The following is a 27,232-nucleotide window of genomic DNA, read 5'->3' as shown; positions in this document are numbered from 1 at the left end:
ATAAAGATGTAATGTGAATAATGTTCTTGTGCATTTCTACAAAGGAAATTAGTTACATTTTCGTGAAATTAGGCCCATCAAAAAATAAAAAGATGTCACTTGCAAGTTATATGGAGGTTTATTTATTACATTGATGCATTATAAAAGGAAAGCTTTAGGAACATTCATGGTAGGCAGACCAACACTCAAGATCATACAACTAGAAAGCTATGTTCATGGTCAAGATCCACCCCTAACAGCAGGTGGCGATACAAAAGGTTCAGCATTTTCCTATCTGCATAGTTAGCAAATCAGCCGGGGAACGTAAAACGTGAAATGGACTTTTTTGATAGAGCTGGAGTGAGCTACTAGTTAGCTTGCCACGTATTTAGGCATTGTTCCCTCTTAGCTCGTATGATTTTTACAAGTTCTTGGTCACAAGAGGATTCTTGAGTGATCGTTGAGGACCTCAGAAAGCATTCTGAGGTCGCATGAATTCTGATTCTCCGTGAAAGCTGATCAAATTTGAGCTAGCTGGCTAGCAACATTCTATCGAGGACTGCTGCTGCCGCCATATTGAGCGAGGCTCCGCTGTTTGCCATGCAGTGACTGACTTGCTCGGACTGAACTGACAACAGATCGGGGATAGAAGAGTTGGGGGGGCTGCCGTTGCTGGTGACGCAGGAAAAACACCCAAGAGCAGACAAAAAAAAATCCAAGGAACTGAGATCGCCTCAACATTCATTTTATGTAATGCGAAACAGCAGTTACACGAGACGTTTATAAGATACATGACAAATGAGTTATTGGAGACTGGAGTAGCTAGTGAATAGAGGAGAAGTCATTTCTTATTTCTGGTAAGTGGCTAGTATTGCTAATGTTTGGGCTAGCTCGCTAGCTAGCGATAGTTGAAAAAGCGGTGTTGCAGCTAGCTTATCATGACAAGCTAACGTTAGCGTTATTCCTTCTACTGCACAACTTATCTAACGTTAGCTAGCACTAGCTTCTTTTCATAATCAAAAGTTGTCTATACGGAATGTACACAATTTGAGTCGTTGGTCACGGATGATGCATTGTATTGACATCAGATAGTAGTGTGACAACATCAGTGTCTCGCTTACATGATCTTATGCTGAAAATATAACGTTATATTGAAGCCGGTTGATGCCTAAACTGAAGTGAAAATGGCTGACGGCCTCTTCCTTATGTAGCCAGCTAGCTGGACTAGCTAGCTAGTGTTACCACAACGCGCGTTAAAGAGAGGTTTTTGTTATGTCTCATTTGTAGACGCCTTGTCCAAGCAGTATCGAAACACTCGAATAAACCAAATATTTGCAATTACCCATCCTTTCAAGCTCAGTGAGTAAATGTTGTCAGACATGTTGCTAGCTAACCAGATACGTTCGAAACGACATCACTGCAAGCCTAGTTAATGCTAGCTCTTGGCTCCTCCATTACCGTAGTAGCAAGCTAGCGATGGAGCTGGCATTACCATATTCGTTGGAGTTATTGGAATGGTGTGCTACCGAACCTTAAAGCTAGCTATGTAGCTACCTAGCACTAGCTTATCAGGAAACGGGCCTGCACTGAACCCAGCGTTAGGCCTATTTACTAGTTAGCGCTCTGAGTTAACGGTGGGCAATGCGTAGAATTTGCATTTTACGACACGAAAGTGTTCGATCATATTATTTGGATCAGCAAAGTCAACTCTTGTAGAATATTTATTGACGTTTGACCCACCGGAAACGCCCATGATGAAGCCTGGCTTTTTCGCAGCACTCAAAAGGACATTAGCAAGCTTGCTAACTTACTTGGTAGCATTATGTAGCCTGTCGGAACTTGGGCACCTTGGGTTGGACAATTATTCAGCGAATTGACTTGGAAGGTTGGTTAGTGGGCATTTTGAAGGAAATGCAATAGACCTAGATTGAAATCAAGTTTTTGAATGTTGGGTATAATCATTAGTGACACACATTTGCACTCAATAATATCCTAATGTTTTTGACACCGATTTGAACAAGGCAAGAAATCAAGTGGCTATCGATAACTAACGTCAGCTAGCTAACGTACAACTAGCAATAATCGAGACAATCGAGCTTCTGTGTATGATTGATTTGTAGGCTATCGTTTTATTTGTGTTTTCGGTCTTTTTCCTGGCAATATGGAACAGTATTACATACTGTCATCTTCTTTGAATCGCTAACGTTTGCAGACAGCGCTAATAGTTGGGTAAGTTCAGCTAATTCTGTTAGCTAGACTGTTACCAACCCATTTTGAACGATCGCGTAAACAACGACTGAATGGATTGCTTAATTTGACAGTCTGTACCTATTGTATTTCTAAGGCATTATTGCGTACATATTGTTTTCTACCATACCGATGATATGTCTTAAGTTTTGAACATTAGTTGGTGCTAAAGCAGTGTCATGGTTAGGAAGTCATATCAGAACACGTTAGCTAACGCTACGCCGTGATAATGCTTTAATAAATACAGATCTGTCACTTGTATTGAGCTCTAGGTTCAATGGTCAATATAATTGGTATGCACCCAGAGTTGCCATCTTTGCTATGTGGCATGATTTAATGCACATTAAGATGTTTATGTTGGAATAGAGCATGTTCGGTACTGCTTGGTCATATGGGTGCTGGGCGGTTGTCGATTAGCTATAAATAAGTACTCGCATTTGGTTAGACCTCACATTTCAAGTTATTTTGGCTTTGATGCCAGCTGTTGGAGGAAAAACACACCAGTAACATTCCATGTTTCATTTCGTGGTGGATTATTCTTGTTACGTGATATTGATGTAATATCGAAATGGGATACGGTGGCCATGATTTTCGAATGTCAGAATCTTGAAGTTTATGTTGTTTGTGTTGTTGAAACCTGAACTCGGATACATAAAGCGAAGACGTCATGCAAAGATGCTTGAATGCGCAAGGCACCTGTAGCGACCAGGAAGCAACATGGTTTCGTTACCCAATATTCAGTTATTTCAGATTTGTATTATGAACTGAAGGAGCAAATGTATCAAGTACAAAACAAGGTCTTTTGAAATGGCATACCTAAGAATTGGCTGTTGCAGCCTTTTTTGTAGGTTTGTCTGACCTCATTCTTTGTCTAATGGGTTGATGCTTTGTATTTACTCCCACAAGTGAAAAATGTTTGTATGAGTTTAAGACATGCAGCACATTGTATTACAGGAGGGATACATCTTGGCTGTGTTTTATGCTCTGAAAAATCTATATCATTTTAAGCATTTGAAAAGTATTACCTAAAATCCTCTCATAACAACAATGTATGCCTTGAGCGCAAACCATACCTTCCACTCACTACAACTATCTGGTTAGACCAGATTGAGAAGGATTTGTCTGTGCAGGGAGGGAATGTGCACAGAGGGCATGAAACAGCTGTTGTGGGTTTACTGTGATGGTAGATAGTGGTCTAATGACCTGATTGATTTGAGTTTTGCAAACATCAGGTTAGGTTATTGACATCCTCCGTTTGCAACATGTTAAAATGGCCAGCTGAGAAAATTAAAGGATTTTGAAGGGTTTATTTTTTTAATCTCTACCACCTCAAAGATTGTAAAATATTACAACGGATGAATATGGGATGATTCAATCTCCCTCCTCACTCTTTTGGTTTCCCCGTTTGAAAAGGGTGACTGTTTTCACTTTCCCCCATTTCTACACAACCACTCAGCCTTTTTCATGTATTTGTAACATGGATCATAATGCATATCCTTCTGAATACCATCACCACCACTACTACTACAAAGTGGTTGATGAATGAGCCCATAAGGGACAAACATGGAGGGCCTTGCTTGCACAGACAGTTGACTAGTGAATAGGGATCTGAGAATCTGGAAGAAAGCGTGCAGCAGGGAGGGATGGATGGTGGAGGTTGGGCATGGATCCTACTGACTGAAACAGCATTTGAATGTGGTCCAGAGCGTCTGTGGTATCGAGCGCAGGCGATCAGTGGATGTAAAGAGAGAAGGGGAGAGAGAGAGAGAGAGAGAGAGTCAGTCCAGTCATGCTTCCTTGCCAGGAGATCCCATGGTTAGTGAGGGGAATCCCCTTATATCAGGGTTCTGAAATTTGGTGTGGTTCATCTGTGGTCTTCTGGCTGCACCTTTCCTTTCTTCGTGGGATCTGGTCGGAGACCTTGTTGTTTACTCTGGCCGTGTTGTGTTTTGGGTGAATTAGCTTACCTAATCATTATTTTGTTTTTCAAGCTTTTTGAAGGGCCGATCAAGTCCATTTCTCCACATTATGTTTGGTTGGCCTACATTATCCAGCATTGAGACTGTGTATTGATGGGAGCTTTGTGACCTCTCCGCTCACAAGCACGTCCTCTACAATAGTGTCCAAAAAACGAAAGCTCACGCTAGAACAGTTAGGCTACAGAGTCAGACTGGAATGTCCCAAGAGATGAGGATGGATATAAGTAAGTCTGGGTTTTCTAATGCATCCAGACCATATGGCATTAATTGAGTGATGACATGATGATATAAATGTACTTGCTCATCATCACCAATTGTTTTGTTTTGCTCTCCCATATTGTGTTTGGTCATGGGTCATACTCAACTTGGCATGTTGAGTTACTGTCATTTTTTGCATTTAGGGTGACAGTACAGTCATCAGCCACCAAGCACTCACCTCCCCCCCACAACCAAAATTAGCCCTCCTTTTGCCCTGTACTATAAAATCCTGATTGATGGTTCCAGAGTTCAGTCTGGTCTTATCTGTAGTGAGGATATACGCTGCACAGCACTGGCCTGGAATGCGCACCAGCGTACACATAACTTTAGGAAACTCGTTTACTAGACCTTGGCCTCACTCGTTTTTTTTCTCTCTCTCTCACATGCGCTCTCATTTCTTTTTATCTTTTTTTTTTGTAGTGTAAAGCCCATTTACATCTTTTAAAGTAGACTCTGGGTTATTAGTCATGCAAGTGCATTTGGAGTGTTCAGAAGGCCTTGTGATAAGCATCTAAAGAGGAACTACACAGATCCAACTACATACTTGGTCTGTGTTCCTCTTGTGTGTTGGCAAGTAAAGATAAATGGAGGTATCGTGTCTGGGCAGACAGAACCCGGCCCGCTTGGTCTTGCAGGCTAGCTGGCAGGTGCGGCTCAAGAGTGGCGATAGGCTGCAGGCCCCCCAGAGGCACTCTGGGTATGGCAGCCCAGCGAGCCCCACATCCTATCTGTTCGCGGTCCAGCCAGGCGGGCACAGCCCAGGATACAGCAGCATCTCTGTCTGTCTGTCTCTCTCTCTCTCTCTCTCTCTCTCTCTCTTTCTTTCTTTCTTTCTTTCTCTCTCTCTCTCTCACTCTCTCTCTCGTTCTGTCTATGCATACACATACGGCCTTCCCAGCTGAGGAAAACTGTGTGTGAGGGAGGGGTTAGCTTATGTCCACTGCATACAATTCTTTTTGCCAACTGAAATATGATGTATTAAGTGGATGAATGTCAGACACATTTGTTAACTACAAACTGGTCTTTGCCGGAATGTTCCTTTCAGCTGTCTCTGACTATTTAAAAAAAAAAAAAAAAAAAAAAAAGACAGGAAGAAACTTTGGCCAGGGAAATGCGAGCCATGATTTTGGGGGGTGGATTTGACTTGTGTAACAGTGGAGACAAGGGTATTCCATTCACGTCAGTCCTTGGCTGTTCTCTGAATACTTTCAAGGCAAAGTGGTGCTGCCAGTGGCATGTTGTTTTAAATGGACGCCCTTTAAAAAAAAAAAAAAAAAAACTCCACATGTTAAACGTCTGTAGCTTTCCTGGAAGGACTTCCTGGCCCTCTCACAGCTGCAGGGAGGAATTCTTTCCGTCTGCAACTTGTGCTCTCTATCTGTCTCTCTTTCTCTTTCTCTCTCTCTCTCTCTCTCTCTCTCCCTCCTCTGTTGGCTTTCACTAGGAGCGTTAGACACACTCTTTCTTTCACTTTTTCTGGCATATAAACTTTCTAATCTTCTCCTGCAGTCTTTTTAAAACTACCCCCCCAACCTCCCCCCCCCCGGTCATCTCTGGTGTCTTATCTCCAGTAGTGCCCTTTGAGCGCCGGCCAGCGCGGGCCGTGGCAGGAGTCAACTGGATGGATGTGGCCCAGTCCCCAAGCCCTCCTGCTGGACCTCGGGGTGTGGGTGGGCAGCAGGTGGGGGAGGGTACGCCCGGGGCTGACCGGCTGGTGCACGGCTGCCCTGAAAGTTAGGTTGCACGGCACTTGGCCGAACCTCTCAGGTTTTCTTGGCCGATCTGCCGTCAAGTGCCAAACGGGCTCCGAAAAGGATATGAGGAGGTCGCGTCAGGACAGACTGACAGCTGTTTGTTTTGTAAAATGTTGGTGCTGTGCAGGTCCTCATGTTTTGGAGGGGGGGGAATTAGATAGCTAGATAGCTAGCTTGCTGTTCAAATATGTAGGCCTATATTATCTCTGTCTGTATTGCTCAACAGGATATTGCTTATGTTATAGCATAGCTTTATGCTGGTCACAATAGCATGTTGGTCAACCAGGATGTCATGAGAACGAGAGAGCAGATACTAGCTGAATGGTTTTAGGGAGGTACACGAGTTTTTGCTCTGCAGATGTCCTCTCGGCAGGCATTGAGCCTAGCGGAATATTGACACAGTTATCACGTCATATCCTTTACCTAGACTGACCGTTCCCCTCTCTGTGTGTTTCTACTCCCTGCAGGTTATGCAATGGTCTCTGCAATCCCTCCAGTGCTTCAGGTGGTGCTTTCCCTCTCCCGCGCATGCCGCTTGTCCGTCAGTCTTGAGGAGGCTGTGATTTCTCCCCGTGCGCCAGCCACATAAGTGGACAAGATTGCAAAGATCTGCCCCGTGTCGAGTATGACGGCCACGACGCGTGGCTCTCCGGTGGGGGGCAACGAGAGTCAGGGCCAGGGCCAGGCCCCAGACGGCCAGTCTCAGCCCCCGCTGCCCCAGAACCAGGTCAGCCACACACACACACACAAACACACACATAAACACACACATAAACACACACACACACACACACACACACACACACACACACAGTTTCCAACACATGCCCCAGGAAAGCCACAGAGCGCATCTACACACACACATACACACACACACACACATAAACATAAACAAACATGCATAATACGGCCACACACACAATCATTCACTCACGCACTCACTCACACAAACAAACAAGCTACATACGCCTAAGCATGCAAACAAAGGTACATAGACTAATACTTGCATGTAATCATTATGCACACACTAGTTAAGAGAGGTTTAAATATGTCGACACATAGATCATATAAACAGACATGGTATTTATTTCACCAATAGTGGTTTATGTTTTATTATTTGGAGTTTGCATAGATTTGTCTGAATGTGTTGTGGATCTGATGACAAGTACATTACTTATTTTATGCTGTATTTGAATTACCTGAATCTGACCCTGAACATAATCATGGTTTTGACATGTATGCTTTGTACAGACAGGCACACAGACATACACAATAAGATGCACACCAGTGTGGTCACATGCATACATAACCAACCCCCTCTCACTCACACACACACACACACACACACACTTGCAGTGCACAAGGGTGCAGAGCCACGTGCAGACAACATCCTGCTCATTTGCGCGCCGCTTGTTCGATTGTATGGTTATTGCTGTTTCACCTGCAGCAAAAACTAGGGAGAGACCACACACACCTACTGAGATGGAAAACCCCCTGCAGACCCAGTTTCTGTTTTTCAGCGCTAACCGTTTCAAAAGGGGCCGCCACACGCAATATCACTGCAACAAATCCAGCTGTCCTCCACTTGACTCCATTATAGCTGCGGCTCAGACGCTTCCGATTTCCATTATATTCATTTTTCTGCTTTCGCTATTTCTTTCTCCACTTTTTTTTTCTTTTTTTTTTTTCTGCACGACAGTTTGGTTTTCCCTCGTGCCAAAGTCCACTTTCGTTTTCAAAGTGAGTCATTGAGTTTCGTGTTTAAGGCCCTAATGGCCTTGCCGTGTAGACAGCTGCTCATAGAGATAGGGCGACGCACGCCAGACAACATATCACCACGGCTGCACAAAAATCCCTTCCTCTCTCCCTTTAAATAGTAAAATGTGTCGCTGTCGTCGCCACCACCATGACCCCGGATCATCAGAACATCCAGCAGACCGTGGTCAAGTCAGCAGGGCTTCATTTGACTCAAAGGCAGTCTAGAATTGGCAAAGTGGCGTAGAGAATAACTCCACGTATTGTTTCGCTGAGGGTTCAGCGTTTTATAAGGCTCTGTCTATCTCTCTCTCTGACTCGTGTTCAGCCTGAGCAGTTTTGCTTGTTGCTTGTGTGTCCCCAGTATTTTACTGAATGAAACATTAAAAAGGGAGATAGTCAGAGAGATAGGGAGGGGGGGGGTGGGAGTGAGTCAGCGAGAAAGGGAGAGGGAGAGAGAGAGAGAGAGAGGGAGAGAGAGAGAGGGAGAGAGAGAGAAGGAAGGAAGGAAAGAAAGCGGGAGATGGATGCTGGGAGGGAGCGAGAGAGGAAGAGGCAGGGAGAGGTAGAAGGAGAGAGTTGTAATTGAATTATGTTGGAGAGGGGAGCTGCCCTGTGCTGCTGGGACGAACTGCAGCAGGCGGCCAGCGCGCCGCTCACACCTCACGCCCGCCCGCCTGCCGAGCCAGCGGTGTGGCGAAGGGGGGGGGGGGGATCGATGAACAGGGGAGGGAGGGAGAGAGGGAAAGAGAGAGTAAGAGATGCTCTCGCTTGTCAGGGATGAGTGGCGCACCGATGTGAGAAGCAAGCTGCCTATGTAGGTCAGCCAAGCAGAAGGAGCTGGAGCTACGCTCCCCTTCCCCTTCCCCTCCCCACCCCTTTCTCTTTCTTTTACTCCCACACCCACCACCCACCCTCTCCCCACCTCCTCCTCCTCCTCCTCCTCTCGCACTGTGCTCCAGCTCCGGCTCAACACCCCCACGATTCCCAATGCTACGACACTGCCAGCTCCCTCAGAGATGCAGTTTCCAACACGTGCCCCAGGAAAGCCACAGAGAGCATCTTCACACACACACACACACACACACACACACACACACACACACACACACACACACACACACACACACACCACACACATATATATATATATATATATATATATATATATATATATATATATATATATATATATATATATATATATATGTATATATACACACACACACACACATATTTATATATTCTAGTCTTATGTAGTATTAAGACACACACACACACACACACACCTAAATATAGAACCCATATCTCCATTTTCTATGCTCTATTTCCATGTGCGTAAATGCACATATGTTGTGATCGTGGCTCTTTCATAGACATCTGGAGACATACATTCAAACACACTGATGCATCTCTGGTTCAGTCACAATCGTACTGTAATTAGCTTACCACACACACGCGCACACACACGCGCACACACACACACACACTCATACAGCAGCCCTCATCCCTCTGTGCCAGCTCCCACATTCCCATCCCTGGGTGTGAAGAAAGACACATTAAGCATGAAGAGGAAATGTGGCGCAGCCGCTTCCCCTGTCCATGCCGTCTGCACTCCACACAGTGGGACAGCTGATTGTCATCATGCCACATTCTTCTGTCTGACACCTCGGATTGGACACACACACAGTGTCCTATGCATTCAGTCACACATGTACACACACACACACACACACAGTGTCCTGTGCATGCCGTCACACACACACACACACACAGCGTCCTATGCATTCAGTCACACATATATACACACACACAGTGTCCTATGCATGCCGTCACACACACACACACACACACACACACACACACACACACACACACACACACACACAGTGTCCTATGCATTCAGACGCACACACACACACACACACACACAGTGTCCTATGCATTCAGTCACACATACACACACACACACAGAGTGTCCTATGCATGCCGTCACACACACACACACACACACACACACACACACACACAGTGTCCTATGCATGCCGTCTCACACACACACACACATACACACGTACAGTGTTCTATACACACACACCCACTCACACAGAGTGCTCAGACATGCACAGATAGATTTCACAGAAAGGTCTGAAAGTTTCCTCCTTGTCACTTCACTGATTGTTTCATGAATAATTCAGTGTGTGTGAGGAAATGCTAGTTAGGGGGTTTGTCTCAAGCTGTTGATTGCCCTTCTACAAATATGGGCCCTCTTTTCTGAAAATAAGTTCACAAAATGGCATTAGCAGTTTAAGCCATCTGTATGTTTTGCTTGGCTTGGAAAATACCCCCCCCCCCCCCAAATACTTGGGTCAACTAGAGTTATCCCTGTCACTGACAGACCCATCGCTTAAACAGATGTTCTTGCCATTATGCAATACTGTGTGAAAGGCACTGGTTTTCCCTTACTTCGTGTCCTCTCATGTTCAGATATTATCTCCCCCCCCCCCCCCTCCTAGATGTGATATGGGTCATGAACTCGTTTGAAAACACTGTTAAAACCAGGCAGGCCGTTTGGCATTAGTGACCAGTGGTATGTGCTCCGGCCGGGGCCCAGCAGGGGTGACGATGAGGCTGCTGAGAGGCACTCCGTCTCCGGGCAGGCAGGAGGGAGTGACGGGGGGGGGGCTCCACTTCTGGATGTCTTCCACTTCCTGTTAGCGTGTCACCTGAGTCTCCAGTGTGTTGACTGACTCTCTCTCTCTCTCTCTCTCTCTCTCTCTCTCTCTCTCTCTCTCTCTCTCTCTCTCTCTCTCTCTCTCTCTCTCTCTCTCTCTCTCTCTCTCTCTCTCTCTCTCTCTCTCTCTCTCTCTCTCTGCCTATGTGTGTGTGCGCCTCTCCAGCAGACGTCCTCTCCTAACTCCTCCAATGAGAACTCTCCGGTGAGCCCTCCTGATGAGCAGGGCCAGGGGGACTGCCCTCCTCAGCTGGAGGAGGAGGAGCCGGCCTTCCCCCACACCGACTTGGCCAAGCTGGATGACATGATCAACAGGTATACATGCTGCACTGCCTCAGCTCCACCATTCAGCACTTCGCTAGCTGTCTCCATGTGATTATTTTGACAGATGTAAAATTTGTCCACACACACACATATATGTGGTCGCTCAAAGATGCATAACATGATCAACAGGTACACAGTGGATCCTCCAACCCCTTCTCACTCAGTTCACTGTACCGCCTCGGCTCCTATCTGTCTGGCCACGTGATTATTTTGACAGACATAAAATTAGTCTACACACACACACACACACTGATGTGGTCGCTGTAAGCATGCCCAGATTGTTGTCTTTTGGGCCATGTACCTTAGGATTTATGGAGATTCCAACAAATGTTCCTTCTGTGTGCGTGTGTGTACACTTGTACTTGTGCAGGCGTATGTAAGTGTTTGTGTGTGTGTGTCTGTCTCATGAGATTTTCCTAAATTTGTATTTATTCTTACAGACCCCGCTGGGTTGTTCCAGTTCTGCCAAAGGGTGAATTAGAAGTTCTTCTGGAAGCTGCTATAGATCTTAGTAAAAAAGGTAATGGAGGTTCATCCCTCTTCAGCCTTCCCTCTTCAGTTTGTTTTGATGACTCATTTTGTGTTCTTAAAATGAGATCACCCCCCCCTGTTTTGCAGCTTTTCAACAACGGACAGCCATTTTCTGAGCTTTTTAGAGCTAGCAAGCTTTAAAAATGAGATCCAAATTAGCCATTAAAACAAAGGCTTAATGTGTTCAGCCTCTGCGAATTTCATAAGCCTTCATGAGCTGTGGTAATTTGGGAAGCCTGATAACAGCCAACCGCTGCTGCCGAGTCTCTCCAAGTTATCTCGGAGCTCCGTGTAAATGTTGATGTCCTAACAGGCTCCTCAGTTGTTTGTCTGACTGTTTGTTTTTTGTCAAACTCATTACCGTTTGTTGTTCTTGTTGTTTCCCCCTCCTCACCAGGACTCGATGTCAAGTGCGAAGCATGCCAGAGGTTTTTCCGAGACGGCTTGACTATCTCCTTCACCAAGATACTGACAGATGAGGCCGTCAGTGGATGGAAGTTTGAGATCCACGTGAGTATAGGAGAGACTGTATAAGCATGTGTGTTTACTGCACTGGAAAGTCATGGAAATGCCAAGCCATTAGAGGCTGTATAATACATCGCCTCTCCTCTAAAATCCATTCCAGTGTTGAGCGTTAGCGAATCCGTTTCCCCCACATAAATCGCAGCCTTTATTGGGCAGCTGAGTGTCTGAATCAATGCGCGGGCCTTGTTCCTTGGGGCAGCGTGGCACTGATCAAAGAGGGTTTGTGTGGGCCAGGCGGCCGGGATGGAGCGATGCGATGGGGTGACGGAACAATAACCCCGTGGCTGTCCGGTCATGCCCCTTCGGTGGCGACGGACGAGGGAGGAGGCTGGAGTTGTGGCAGCGGCCGTCTCAGCAGGGCTCAAGACTAACATTCTGCTCAACACTTTTTTTTATGTACCAGTGTAACAGAGGTCGTAATTCGTCCGCGCTCACGGCCCTCGAACCCGAACAGGCCCAGGCTTCCAACTCAGCGGTTAGAAGCGCTCTTAAGGTTAGGGCTGTGAGGATTTACACGGGCCACTAGCACGCTAGCTCAGTTCGTCTCCGTTACACTCACCTCCCTAAATCCTCACTCCCATGATCCGGGTCTACGGCACCACTGTAACAGAGGTTGTAATTCGTCCGCCGTTCACGGCCCTCGAACCCGCCACCTCGACACACACCGGCATGGGAGTCGAACGCTCTAACCACTGAGCTAAAAGCCCAGGCTTCCAACTCAGCGGTTAGAAGCGTTCTTAAGGTGTGAGGTGTGAGGATTTACACGGGCAACTAGCACGCTAGCTCAGTTCGCCTCCGTTACACCAGCACAAAATTTAGGTTCACCCAAATTTTTCATCGCGCCGCCTTTAACAGTGACCTTTAATTTCATGGTCACCTTTTTCTAGCTCTTCGTATAAACTCCGTGTCTGAGCTGTTGTCAGAGCATGGACTGGGAATGACAGTATTGATTTGATGTGGGGCACCCACCACCTCGAAGCCATCAGTAATATTGAATACTGTGTGATCATCCACATCAGTGGCGATCCTAGTCTCTGCTCGACCCTACGCGCACACATGAAAAATTATGGCTTGTCGTATGTTTCTGTTTCATATTTTGGAACTCATAAACTTTATATATTTTGTAGTAATAATTAATGTATTAATATTATAAATAAGTTATAGTGTTTTATGATCTGCATAATTATTAATAGCTAAAAATATTTAGTAATTTGAATACTTTATATTGATTGATATATATTGACTTTAAGAATGTGAAGGTAATTAGCTTTCATTCTCACGGTTTTAGGCGAGAGGAAAATAGACATGCATAGTCCAAGGATATATGATGCAATTCATTATGTTTTCTATGTCATTAGATAAAATAAATGTTAATGCAATGTTAATTTCTATGATTTTGGTAAGCACTACGTGAATGATAGACATGACGCATGAGCTAACGGGATAGTTACCTAGAAGGAACTCTCTCAAGATGTAAGATTCCAAAAGGTTGTGTAGCTTATTTTGGAAATGTCATTAAACCAAACAGTAGGCCTAAATGAACTAAATTCCATAGCCTAGGTAGGGTAGGTTAACAACGCAAACTTGAGAGGTGCAAGTCAGCAAATCAACTTAACATTAGCCTACTGTTATTTGTTGCTGTGCGACCACAGCATCACTAAAACTAACAGCCATGTCTCGCTACTTATCACATGACAGCTGCAGGTTAAAAGCTGGGTGTGCGAGTGAAGAGAAAAGACGGGACGCACGACTAAGTATATTGATACTAATAAAATTAGGTATTGTGACGTTTTTAATTTCGGGGTATTGCGATCATTTTCATTTTTCTTGCATTTTCTTGGCATTCTGCACATTTTTCTCCTCTTCCTGTTTGTTTGTGCGTGTGTCTGTAATTGTGTCATTTTTTTTCTGTTCTATTTTAGTTCTGTCTAGTACACTCTGTTTTGCTCTATTTTATCTCTAAATCTGTGTGTCTCTCTCTCTGTCTGTCGCTCTCTCGCTTTCTCCCCACAGAGGTGCATCATCAACAACACCCACCGTCTGGTGGAGCTGTGCGTGGCCAAGCTCTCCCAGGACTGGTTCCCCCTGCTTGAGCTGCTGGCTATGGCTACCAACCCGCACTGCAAGTTCCACATCTACAACGGCACACGGCCCTCCGAGACGGTGCCCGCTGGCGTGCAACTGGCCGAGGATGAGCTCTTCGCCCGTCCACCGGACCCACGCTCTCCCAAGGTGCGTTGTCTGTCCCCCGTGACGCAGTCATCACAGTGCAAAAGTGCCCAGCGCACTATTTGTAATCTCCACACAAAACTAAGATATTGTTTTCATACGGAATAAATTGCAAGTACAGGTGTTTCAAAAGTGCAAGACATGCAAATGTTTTATTTCCCATGGTGCCTCTGCGGTGAGGTGATACCGTCCTTTACCATAGATGTTCTCCTTTCATAAGAGTAGGGATCAGTGTCTGGAGTTTGACTTCAGCTTGCCCCCTTGTAGTCCTATTCTACCATGTTTCAGGAACTTTCAGAGGTCCAGAGCCAACACTAACAGGAAGTATTTAGTTCCTGAATGTTCGTATGCCATGTTCCCTTATGGGGAGGATATGTGTGTATTCAAAGTCGGTGACAGCATTGGAAAACCATAACTGCATGTGAGGTGTGAAGTATTTTCATAGGCTTGCTTGACCATTGCTGACTTTGCAGATACATCCAGATGTCTTTATTTTGAGTGGGAGTGATGATAGTCAAGATGTTTAGAGCCTTTGTGGGTGTCTCATTGTTAGAGGACAAAGATCTGATTTCAACCACACTGTTGGTATTTTGTGTACCTGCAGCAGAAACGCTCTCTTGGGCCTCAAACTGCAGTTCTGGACCTTTTTTTTTTTAAAAGTATATATTTTTGGCCTTTTATGCCTTTTAATGCGACAGAATAGTGGAGAGTGACAGGAAGTGAGTGGGAGAGAGAGTCGGGGTGGGATCCGGAAAGGACCACGGGGCGGGAATCGAACCCGGGTCCCCATCCAGTTGTGCCACAGCTGGGGCCAGGTCTGCACATTCAGGTCTTCCCAAGTTTGTTTTGGCATCTCCAAAGCAACGCGGCAACACAAAAAATACGATTTTGTTGCCATGAGATGCCATTAGTATTAATCAGCTAACGTATTATAAACAGTGGTGTAGTCTATGTGATACACAGGACTCCACAGTATTAAAATAGGCAAGGATACTTATTAACATTTGGGGTCGATCACAGTATACCCACTACAGCTAACTAGACTACACCACTGATTATAAACTAGCGTTTGAAAACGTGTCACCATGCGTTAAAATCCTCTGGACGAATCGTAAAGATGCTGCTCCAGGAACGCCGACCACTGGTTTGCATGAATGAAGCAAAGCTGTCATTTTTCTTAGCCTTGACACACACACACACACACACACACACACACACACACACACTCACAAACCTTCCTTCTGCCAAATGCAGTGTGGGAAGGGGGTCAACAGAGGCGGCGCAAGCGCTTCCCTCGCTCTAATGGAATGAACTTCTCATTTAGAAAGGCCAGCTCTTCCCACCTCTACTTTCCTCTGACTCAGACACATGTGGGAGTTTATCTCCTAGGAGAGAGTGAGAGAGAGAGAGAGAGACACCATGTCTTACCCAGCAGAAAGGGAGAGGGAGACGGGGATAGAATGAGAGAAAGGAGAGTGAGAATGTGTTTGTTTTTTTCCTGCCATGATGACCCTGAGTGTGTGTGTTTTTTTTCTTCTTCTTTTGTTTTCTCTCGTCTCCTTTACAGGGCTGGCTGGTGGATTTGATAAACAAATTTGGCACATTAAACGGGTTCCAGATTCTGCATGATCGCTTCATGAGCGGCCAAGCTCTGAATGTGCAGATCATCGCCGCGCTCATCAAGTAAGGCTTTTGTTACACAGACACACACACACGCGCACACACACACACACACACACACACACACACACACACACATACACACACACACACACACACACACACACACTCTCTGCCAGTCTCACGGGAGGCAAAGACAAAATTGTGTCTGGTCTATTTGTTGGTATTGTTTTCACTTTTGGCCATAAATTGCACAGACACACACATGTTGAACATGCACGCTGTAGATCGCCTAACAAGCGAAGTTAACAAGCTGTTGCCTAACTTGTTTGTTTGTGCGTCTGTGCTTTCTTTTCTTTTCTGCAGGCCTTTCGGGCAGTGCTATGAGTTCCTCACTTTGCACACGGTGAAGAAGTACTTCCTCCCCATCATAGAAATGGTCCCTCAGTTCCTGGAAAATCTCACTGACGAGGAGCTAAAGAAGGAGGCCAAGAACGAAGCCAAAAACGACGCCCTGTCCATGATCATCAAGTCGCTCAAGAACCTGGCGTCACGGCTACCGGGTCAGGAGGAGACCGTGAAGAACTTAGAAATTTTTAGGTTAAAAATGATTCTTAGGTAAGATGTGACAAAATAAAAACTAATTTCACAGTTATTTTCCTGATTATTTTAAAGAGGGACCGAATGATCAAACATTTGAAGTCTGACCAGATTGTGTGATTTTGTGATTTTGTATCCTCAGGTTATTGCAAATATCTTCTTTTAATGGCAAAATGAATGCACTAAATGAAGTCAACAAGGTGATCTCCAGTGTGTCCTACTACACTCATCGACATGGTAACCCAGAGGAGGAGGAGTGGCTGACTGCTGAACGCATGGCGGTAAGCATCACACAGATGGCCATGTTCAAACCTCCCCCCCCCCAACCCCCAGCAATTATGAACATATCCCTCGACATCCTGCCTGTCTGTCTACATCTGTCACTTGGTGACTTGGTCACTTTTTACCTGTCCTTCCTCTCGGTCTCTCACTCTCTCTCTCGTCTTGGTCACTTTCTTACCTGTCCTTTCTCTCTCCTCTTTATGCCTCTTTTCTTTTTTCCTCAATTGCTCGCTCACCCTTTTACACGCTTGCTCACTGAAATGCACGCCAACTCTGTGTGTGTGTGTGTGTGTGTGTGTGTGTGTGTGTGTGTGTGTGTGTGTGTGTGTGTGTGTGTGTGTGTGTGTGTGTGTGTGTGTGTGTGTGTGTGTGTGTGTGTGTGTGTGTGTGTGTGTGTGTGTGTGTGTGTGTGTGTGTGTGTGTGTGTGTGTGTGTGTGTGTGTGTGTGTGGTTGCAGGAGTGGATTCAGCAGAACAACATCCTGTCCATCGTGCTGCGAGACAGTCTGCATCAGCCCCAGTACGTGGAGAAGCTGGAGAAGATCCTGCGCTTCGTCATCAAAGAGAAGGCCCTCACCCTCCAGGATCTGGACAACATCTGGGCTGCCCAGGTAACCTCCTGAAGCCTCTCAAAACATGACGCAGCACAACACATTCTCCACAAGCTGTAGTCTTGGTTGTTCTCCGAGGAGGTATTTTAAGTGTGTGGTTTCTTGACAAACTTGTATGTCATAAGTGGTAAACATGTTTTGCAGGGCTCTTCAATTAAAAAGTGTACTACTTCCTCTGGGTTAACCCTGTGTGGTTCAAATGTGCATTTGTTATGTAATTGTGCTGAGTGGTGGCTTGTATGCTCATTCATTGGTGGTGTTTCTTTTGCCCACAGGCTGGAAAGCATGAAGCCATTGTAAAAAATGTCCATGACCTCCTAGCGAAGCTGGCCTGGGACTTCTCTCCGGAGCAGCTGGACCATCTCTTTGACTGTTTCAAGGTGAGCTTGCAAGTGCCTTTACAGAGCAGCTCCCTAACCTATGTGAAAGTGTTCTAATGTTCAAATCATTTCCGCCTCAAATGAATAATCTGATATTTAGCGGTTATTCCTCTAAATTGGGATATTTTAAATTATACAGTAAGGTAAAAAAAAACTGATATTCAAGAAGTTCTTTAGAATGAAAGCATGTCTGATTTTGCCCTGTGGTCAGAAGTAGGCTAATAGCTGGGTTTGTACTCCTCAGGCGAGCTGGACCAATGCAAGCAAAAAGCAGCGGGAGAAGCTTCTGGAACTCATCCGCAGGCTGGCGGAGGACGACAAGGACGGCGTGATGGCCCACAAGGTGCTGAACCTGCTGTGGAACCTGGCGCACAGCGACGACGTGCCTGTGGACATCATGGACCAGGCGCTGAGTGCCCACATCAAGATCCTGGACTACAGCTGCTCACAGGTACACTAATCCTAACCAGACCGAGTCAGAGAGACATATTAAATAGGCTTATTGCACTGTGGAAATGGCTCAGATCTGATACAATGCAGACCAGACAGGTAGCACAGCACTTAGCCATCATGTCTCGGTTAGCAAAACTGGCCCCGGAACAGATGCTCCTCTGAGCCACCTGGTCGCAAGAACAGGAATGTAGTGGAAGATGTTGTGTGTTTTTTTTAATTTTATTTCTGTTGCAATAGTTGATGCTATAATAAACTGACAACAAGAGTGCTAGAATAACATTCCAATGTTTTGAAGTCTGGAGCCTAGAGGCCCTTGGAGAAACGTCCAGTGTTCTAGCTGTAGTGATATGAATCCAAACACAGGCTGAGGTGGAAAGTGTTGCATACAGGTGAGGATGCCCCAATCTATGTTGTTGCAGGACCGCGACACTCAGAAGATCCAGTGGATCGACCGTTTCATTGAAGAGTTGCGCACCAACGACAAGTGGGTGATCCCCGCCCTGAAGCAGATCCGTGAGATCTGCAGCCTGTTTGGAGAGGCCCCTCAGAACCTGAGGTACCGTCAAACTTGTCCTTAGAATGCGCCTGCCCTCCCTAGAACGTACCTACCAGTATAGTCTATTCATTTTAAAAATGTAGCTGTATAGATGCAAATTCTAGAGCAAAATAACCCGATGTTGTGCCCATAAACACTCATGCCTGGTGGTGCGGAGCTCATCTCATCTCCTAGTTTTATACGATGGGCCAGGTTTCGCATCTGCAGTAGTTGGGTAGATGCATGCTTTCAGGCTGAATTATATGCTGATTCTTTAAATTCTTTTGCATCTTGGTGTGTAGCTTTAGCATGCTTATTTATTTATTTATTTATTTGTTTGTTTGTTTGTTTGTTTGTTTGTTTGTTTTTTATTTGGTTTTGATGCATGTTGGCATCCCTAATGAAATCATTTCCTAACAAAGGTTCCATTTACTCTTTGGTGGGACGGAACCGTTAAACTAATGGCTTAATGAGTTCCTGACTTGAAGTCTGTAACCGTAATGCCAGTTTTAACACAAAGCATGTATGTTTCAGCTATATCAACACTTACAAAGCCCAGACAAATACATAGCACACATGCCTGTTGTTTTTTCAGAAAGAAAATACCTATTAACATACAAAAGAGCTTAGAAGGGTAAGTGCAGAACTAATCCGGTGGCTTCGGCCACCATTCCGATCCTGAATCTAGCCGAATTACGCTTTCAGATTTCATCCCAGATCTGTCGCTTTTTTTTTATTTATTTTTTTATTTCTTTTGCCTTTTTTTCCTCCCTGGGAAAAACAAACTAAAGAAAAAAAGTACATATGCTTCAGCCAGCTTGCCTTTTTATGTTCCTGTCGCAGCAGCTCTTGTTGTCACGAATCACCGTAACGTGTCAGGCAACAATGTCTGGGCCTTTGGGGTTTGCTTGTACTCACGTTTTTTCCAAACTTTAACACCACAGTGATTTTTAATATTAATTGTTATTAAGAGACAAAACCAGATCTTTTCTCTGTTGCCCAAGAGCAGAGGCCCTACAGCAGGGCATCCCAGGTGACTCTGAGGGCAGAGGAGAGACCGCCGGGATGCTCTACTGTGGGGTTGAGGCGTTCATGCCAAGTTGCATTCTGTCCGTACTGTGCTGTTCAACCCCAAACACTTACACACACACGCACACACACACACACACACACACACACACACACACATGTGCAGAGCTACCATAAGGAGCACATACTGTCTAATGACACACTTGTGTCATTTTCAACCACTAATTAGAGCCCTTTTTCAAATAAGAAATTGCTCCCCCAACCCCCCCCCCCCCACCCTCATTCCCGCCAACTTGACAGTTCAAAAGGTGCAGAAACAGCATGAGGCCGAAATAATTTCACTCCAGAGGCTCCGACGCTGCCCACTCTCAGCCTTTCTTTGCCTGCACAAGCGCACACAGACGCACACTCACACACACACAGACGCACACACGCACACACACATAGACATATACACCCTTCTCTATACACAGTACGTTTCAATTATTCCTCCTTAATAAACACTCATAATGTCTTTCTCTTTGGCTGGTTTTCTTTCTCTTCCTCCCTCTCTCACTATCTTTCTCCCCCCCCCCCCCTTCCTCTCATCCTCTTCTTGCAGTCAAACTCAGAGGAGTCCTCACGTGTTCTATCGGCATGACCTGATCAACCAGCTGCAGCACAACCACGCGCTGGTCACCCTGGTGGCAGAGAACCTGTCGGCCTACATGGAGAGCATGAGGCAGTTCTCCAAAGGTGCGGCTGCTCACTCACTCGGACCTTCTCCAGCACTGCAACATGGGGAGAGGGTGTTTCTTAATTTAGCACGGCAGATTTTGTTTGTTCCTCTAGTCATAGTTTTTTAAGATTTGGTTTGTGTTTGTAGTCTGGCTTAGGTGTCCCTACAAGGACATCAGCATAAAAAAAAAAACACCAGTGAAGTTAAGGTGGTTATAGTGGGGTGACATTCAATTGCATTCAGATGAAACACTTTTAAATGTCCATGAACTGTACATTCTATGTGTGTGTAAGAACACATGGCATAAACATAGGGCACACTCTTGTTTGTGGTTATACAGTCCAAGCCCCCCAAAAATATCAGGTGAACTGGTTTGTTGTCTTCTTCTGTGTAGCACACAGGCTGTGTAACACTGTAATTTGCTGAACCATGTCAAGTACTTTGGCCTCAGTGGGTGTGCGCCGGTGAAACTGACCGTTTCTGTGACTGTGTTGTTTTTGCAGCCGAACACGCCGACTTTGACCCGCAGACGGTGAGGCCCGGTAGCCGGTACAGCCACGTGCAGGAGGTCCAGGAGAGGCTCAACTTCTTGAGGTATCTGCACCTTGACCCACATACACACACACACACACACACACACACACACACACACACACACACACACACACAGAGTGTGACTATCCCCCACCCTCTGTGCCTTTATGCAAAAGTGCTTCAACACCTCTTGTATGGATCTGCACGCTGACCAGAACACCGAGTTAGCCATAGTGCTTCAACCCAATGGGCCACTGTCTCTTAACCTTTTAGTTTAACTATGTTTACATATCAATGTTATCTCGCCGTCATTTGTGTATTTGTATGTATGTGTCAGTCCATCTGGTTGTCCTTGTGTCTGTCCGTAACCTTTATTCTCTCTCTCCCCCTCTCTCTCTCACTTCCTCGCTTCCCTCCTCGCGTCCGCTCTCAGGTTCCTGCTGAAGGACGGTCAGCTGTGGCTGTGCGCTCCGCAGGCCAAGCAGATCTGGAAGTGCCTGGCGGAGAACGCCGTGTTCCTGTGCGACCGCGAGGCCTGCTTCAAGTGGTACTCCAAGCTGATGGGCGACGAGCCCGACCTGGACCCGGACATCAACAAGGACTTCTTCGAGAACAACGTGCTGCAGCTGGACCCCTCGCTGCTCACTGAGAACGGCATGAAGTGCTTCGAGCGCTTCTTCAAGGCCGTCAACTGCCGCGAGGGCAAGCTGGTGGCCAAGCGCCGTGCCTACATGATGGATGACCTGGAGCTGATCGGTCTGGACTACCTCTGGAGGGTGAGTTAGGTGCCCCGTCTACCCACACTATGACCATCAGAACATCCTTTTGTATATACACACACGTGTACACGTACACACACACACACACACACACACGTATCCATCTTGCATATGATAACAAGATGTATCATATTACCACTGCTTTGTGCATTTTGTCATTAAACAGCGTCACAAACAAATGCTTTAAGAAAACCGTAAGTAACGTATGTATGGTGAGGCAAGAGAGTGAGGGCATTGCAGAATAAACCGTAGAGTTGGCTTGCACAGTGTGCTGCAGAACCCATTGGAGCTTGCAAGATTTTTTTTTTGCTCCACCACAGCCATCGTTAATTCAGTTAGGTCAAAGGTGTGGCATGTGGATGTTGTCCCAGTTGTGTTATCGTAAAAGTGCCGCTGAGGATGCCTGATATGACCATAATCAGACATAGACCTTGATGGCTGTATGATTTTCAAAGTGAAAGAAGCAGCATACGCCAGTTTAAATGATTAGATTGTCTCCACCTGTGTTTGCATTGCGTTAGTAGAATGGTCTTCCGTGTGACGTGTAATTCCTCATTTAGCAGTCAAGTAACCATGGTGACCGAGTGACCTCTCAGCCCATAAATACGGATACATTGGCAGTATGGCTGTAAAAGAGCACTGACCCACTTAAAGCATGGCTGCTTTTTTGGAGTGACCTACATTGTCTTAATCTTGCCGTATAAAATGTTTTTATTACATTAGAGGGGAACGAATGTGAGGTCTCTGTTGGCTTGAATGCGGACGAGGCGTGACTGTACACAATGCGCTAATTCTGCTCCTGTGTCTCGGATGCCCTGGGAAGATTAGCAGTCCAGCAATATGTTTTGGTGCCCTGCTGCAACGATGGCGACCGTTCAAGGGCTTGGGAACCAGCAGGACATATTAATGGGGATTATACAAGCCAGACAAGAAAGCTAAAGCAGAGTTAAATAAAAAGATAAATGTGTGCTTTTATTATCAACGTGAAGATAGATAGATAGATACTTCTTAGATAGATACTTTCTTTCTTTCTTTCTTTCTTTCTTTCTTTCTCCCCAAGGGGAAATTGAAGATAGTTGAGTGTGACCCTGTGGTGTACACAGAATCGAATGCTATACCACCATCTGCATCCTGTAGTGGTAGTATGTGACATGCCCGACACTATGTTATACTTCATCACAGCTATACATGTTTTAGAATGGATGAAAAGAATGAGGGCTCTACACATCAACAGCTGATGCCAGATTATATCGGCATTCAAAGGAAGCACTTTATGGCTTGTGCAGTGATGTAATGGTCTAAAAGGAGACCAGGTTGAAGTCATAGCCTACCTAGTGCTCTGCTGTCTTGAAGTACACATTCGTTCGATTCGTAGATGTTTCAGATTGACCATGCCTTTGCTCTCATTTGCCTTAAGATCTGGTCCCAAGTGTGGAGTTAGCTCTTGTAGCAGCTTAGTGTGGCTCCATCATGGGGATGTGTGTGCTTCCTTGGCAATGGCTGTTTTCTGTTGTTCTGTTTCTACTGTGTGTGTTCAGTGATGGTGAGCTGAGGTGTTGTTAACTCTTAATGAAGAGTTGACTTGATTCCTGCGTTTACATGGCGCTGTATGTGTTTCCCTCAAATTCTTCTCCCCCCCCTCTTTGTTACAGAGTGATGGGGATGTCAGTGTGTGCTGCTATTTTAAAAACACACACACACACACACACACACACACACACACACACACACACACACACACACACACACACACGTGGCTGATCAACATCAAGATGGTAGGGTCTGTGCGTCATGTCGTCTCCAGAGCCATTTGTCATCGCTTCGCATCATCATGATGTGCGAGCTAGTAATTGTTGATCAGATAACGTGCTGGAACCAGAAGCCCATTAAACTGCCACTCGTGACCCATCTCTTGTGTTGTCTTCACGCACCACTCGGCATGCAGACGAGTCTGATCAATCGCGCCGCCTTATGTAATGAATGAATAGCAAGAGGGGGAGAGAGTGCGGCCGACGCCGTGCACACCCCATCTCGCTTCATGCGAATTCTAATTAGTTTTGCGCCTGTCGTCAATTATGTGACTTTGACGCAATTAGCCGAAGAGAATAGAATAGGGGGGGGGGGGGGCGCCTCTGTGTAGTTTCTCATACATGAATGCAGCTTTTCATTCCTCCAGAACTGGGCCCACCTTTCTTGTCTAAATGAGCTAATCTGGTCAGCTCTGATTTCATTTTGGGCAGCACTCTGAGTGCGTTTGCCATGGCTTTGCCATATTGGGCAGCACTCTGAGTGCGTTTGCCATGGCTTTGCCATATTGGATCAGTGCCGTGTCGTCGTCACGCCGTTCCCATGGAGTCTCTTCCTCGTGGCCTGATGGCCTGTGTTGTCTTGCAGCAGACTGAAGGTGCTAATCAGTCTACTGTGCTGTGCACAGTAGTCTGTCGGCAGACGATGTTTCTTTCTCTCTCACTCTCACTCTCTCTCTTGCTGAGTTACGGCTCAACTATCAACATTGCCTGAGATCCAACTCAACACGCGGAAGCCCTCAGTCATTTTTTTTTAATTCACTCCTCTTATCTGTATTTATTTTCTCCCGTCAGGTTGTGATTCAAGGAAGTGATGACATTGCCAGCCGTGCAATAGATTTGCTCAAAGAGATCTACACAAACCTCGGACCAAAACTGCAAGTCAATCAGGTGACTACTTGCTAGTGTTGTCAGATAACATAAAAGCACACCAAAAGCAGTTTTATTTAGAATTGTTTAAAGCTTAAATAAAGATTAAAAATATTTCCCCTTTATTCCCTTGCAGGTTGAGATCCATGAGGATTTCATCCAGTCGTGTTTTGACCGCCTGAAGGCGTCGTACGACACCCTGTGCGTGCTGGACGGGGATAAGGACAGCATCAACTGTGCCCGACAGGAGGCTATCCGCATGGTCAGGGTGCTGACCGTCCTGAGGGAGTACATCACAGAGTGTGACAGCGACTACCACGAGGAGCGCACCATCCTCCCCATGTCCAGGTACATAGGGCTCACACACTCACTGTACTACACAACACACACACACACTCAAAGGTACCGTATTGTTTGAGTACAGTTTGAAGGTTATGGCGTGATTCATTCATGTCAACAGGATGCAAGTGCAGATAGAATTTAGACACATGAACTCACAAGGAGTAAACACTACCAAACACATAAATAGAGGAGCTATACACCTCAGAGTGGGGCATAATAACAGCACATAACCCAACAATGCTTCCCAAGTACTGGCTGAAACTGAGGGAAGATGTAGCATAACGAATCATTCTCTTGAATGGAGGATGGGCGTGCCCTTGGATTGGGAGCAGGTGCTTGTAATTGCCCTGCCTTACCAGAGTGTTGAGGATAACGAGGTGCCACACTGGGAGTTCTCGTAGTAGGCATAACATGCCTTTTCCGAAACTAGTCCCTACCCACTCCCCCTCCGTTACGGAGTGCACTCGGGTGGGAATTGCCCTCACAGCTAAATTCGCACACACTCGGCTTTGGGATTAACTTAACTCTCCCTAGCCGAAACAGGTATTGACGCAAACCTGGATGTGTTTACAGGTGTACTCACCCGAAACTTATTTGTATGAAGTGTTCTCCATGACGTGCTGCATTAATTGACGCACACTTTGGACAAGTTCGGTGTTAGATGGTTTATAACACTATTACATTAGCACTTAACAGTAATTGGTTTCGGATGGCCCTTAATATGGTGGAGCGGATTATAAGTGCAAGGGAGAGAGGGCGTAGTAACTAGTTTCAGAAAGGGCCCTAGACTGTTCGCAGTGTTCAAAAAAACACATTAAATAAATTAATAAATAATAATAAAATATATGTGTGGGTATTAAATACAAATATGTATCATATTAGATTTGATACTGACTTGTGTACAGTTTTTCCATTGTAATTTTGTAATATTACAGAATATAATGTAACATTTAAATGCCTCTTGAATGATCAGCCTTTGTAAACAGTTTCTTTCATCACCTGGGGGGTATTCCAAGTACGTGGTTTAGTGACAAACCTGGGTTAGTTACAGTAACTCAAAGTAGGTGGTAAACCTCCTAATAGAAGAACTGTATGGCTTCATTCTCCTAACAAAACAATACCAAAGGGCTCTTGTTGTAGGAGGTTTACCACTTACTCTGAGTTAACTTACCCAGGTTTGACACTAAACCACGTACTTGGAAAACCCTTCTGGTAATCACCTGTACCTATCCAGAGATAAATACCCCTTATTATAGGCAATCATCATAGCCCATGATTGCATTGCCTGTCCAGCTAAAAAGGAGCTGATAATCACTCAAAATTCACTGTTTAGCTGCTAGCGTACTAGCTACTAGGGGTGTAAAGATTAACCGATACGTATCGGTATCCGTTTTTAACGTGTAAGATACGGCTACATCGATACGTGAAGCCCCGTATCGGAAAAAAACTGAAATGAACCAGTCATTATATCGATTTACTTGTTATGAATCGGTGCACAACCTTTTCTGCTCGCTCAGACTCATTTACGTTCCAAGCAGCGCGTTCATCCCACTTCCGGTTTTGAAACTATACGTGGCACGGAATTGTGGGTAATGCAGTTCGTTTTTGGTTACATTCATTGCCCAAAGTTGTCAAATGACCTCATTACCCATACATCTATTGCAACTTAACCAGGTGACAACTTGCACTCGGTCGGCTTTTGTTTTTCGAAATCCAGCGCGAAATTAAGCACTTATAGCATTCCTAAACAGCAACGATAGTCTGTAGAGTAGCCTTACCTTTGATGAAGGGATTTCCTTAATGTTACATAATAATTTGGCCCTTGCTGCTAAAACGATGCATAAATTATTAGCCAATGATTTTGTTCATATTCACTCAGACTTGTGGCATTTTAGGTTTCTGCATTAGGTCTACTGTTGGAACAAAATAAGCCCAGAGAGTTCAATGATTTGTAGGCCTATTTTATTCTTGTAGGCTAGGCCTATATGAGAAAAGGCCAAGAGTGTCTTAAGCACTGTTTTATTTTATTTCGGTATTGTCTTACCTCAACAAGGCTACAGCTCCATGAAAACAATAAGATATAACTATAAAATCTGTAAAGTCTATAAAAATGTACTTTTTTTATGTTGTATTTGGCTGCTGTGCTTGACTGAAATGTAGACTATTCTTTTTTCATTTCAATACAGTATATGAAACAAACCTCAGTTTAGATAATCATATTCACACATTTTGTTGCCTAATTGACAACCATGACCATGATAATTGATAATATAAAATGAATGTGCACCTTGAGCAAATTATAAAAAATCTTTCAGAATGCTTTCCATTATTGAACTGCATCGAATTGCATCGAATCGTAC

General features: G+C 45.3%; 1 protein-coding gene across 13 annotated transcripts in view; it reads left to right on the top strand.

The window, feature by feature from the left end:
- Positions 1-331: 331 nt before the first annotated feature.
- The window catches only part of usp9 (ubiquitin specific peptidase 9), a 50,643-nt gene continuing 23,742 nt past the window's right edge, over positions 332-27,232 (top strand). For 4 of the 13 annotated variants that reach the window (XM_076263363.1, XM_076263362.1, XM_076263360.1 and 1 more), the window contains exons 1-19: positions 333-836; positions 6,685-6,944; positions 10,873-11,021; positions 11,471-11,550; positions 11,959-12,071; positions 14,100-14,318; positions 15,883-15,998; positions 16,302-16,553; positions 16,678-16,816; positions 17,275-17,427; positions 17,703-17,807; positions 18,052-18,258; positions 18,680-18,816; positions 19,391-19,429; positions 20,426-20,559; positions 21,046-21,136; positions 21,510-21,852; positions 24,456-24,551; positions 24,667-24,878. In XM_076263363.1, the coding sequence (XP_076119478.1) occupies positions 6,843-6,944; positions 10,873-11,021; positions 11,471-11,550; positions 11,959-12,071; positions 14,100-14,318; positions 15,883-15,998; positions 16,302-16,553; positions 16,678-16,816; positions 17,275-17,427; positions 17,703-17,807; positions 18,052-18,258; positions 18,680-18,816; positions 19,391-19,429; positions 20,426-20,559; positions 21,046-21,136; positions 21,510-21,852; positions 24,456-24,551; positions 24,667-24,878 (2,687 nt within the window). In that variant the 5' untranslated portion in view covers positions 333-836; positions 6,685-6,842. Of the gene's footprint in view, positions 837-6,684; positions 6,945-10,872; positions 11,022-11,470; positions 11,551-11,958; positions 12,072-14,099; positions 14,319-15,882; positions 15,999-16,301; positions 16,554-16,677; positions 16,817-17,274; positions 17,428-17,702; positions 17,808-18,051; positions 18,259-18,679; positions 18,817-19,390; positions 19,430-20,425; positions 20,560-21,045; positions 21,137-21,509; positions 21,853-24,455; positions 24,552-24,666; positions 24,879-27,232 lie in introns of all 13 variants that reach the window. The other 9 variants (XM_076263368.1, XM_076263367.1, XM_076263366.1 and 6 more) reach the window with 4 other exon arrangements.

The sequence above is a fragment of the Alosa pseudoharengus genome, unplaced genomic scaffold, assembly GCF_046254945.1.
Source record: "Alosa pseudoharengus isolate Yale_2024_CS ecotype anadromous, Long Island Sound unplaced genomic scaffold, YU_APseudo_1.1 YU_APseudo_1.1_scf_3, whole genome shotgun sequence".
NCBI lineage: Eukaryota > Metazoa > Chordata > Actinopteri > Clupeiformes > Clupeidae > Alosa > Alosa pseudoharengus.
The sequence above is the reverse complement of the archived record's forward strand: the minus strand, read 5'-3'. Positions and strand labels throughout refer to the sequence as shown.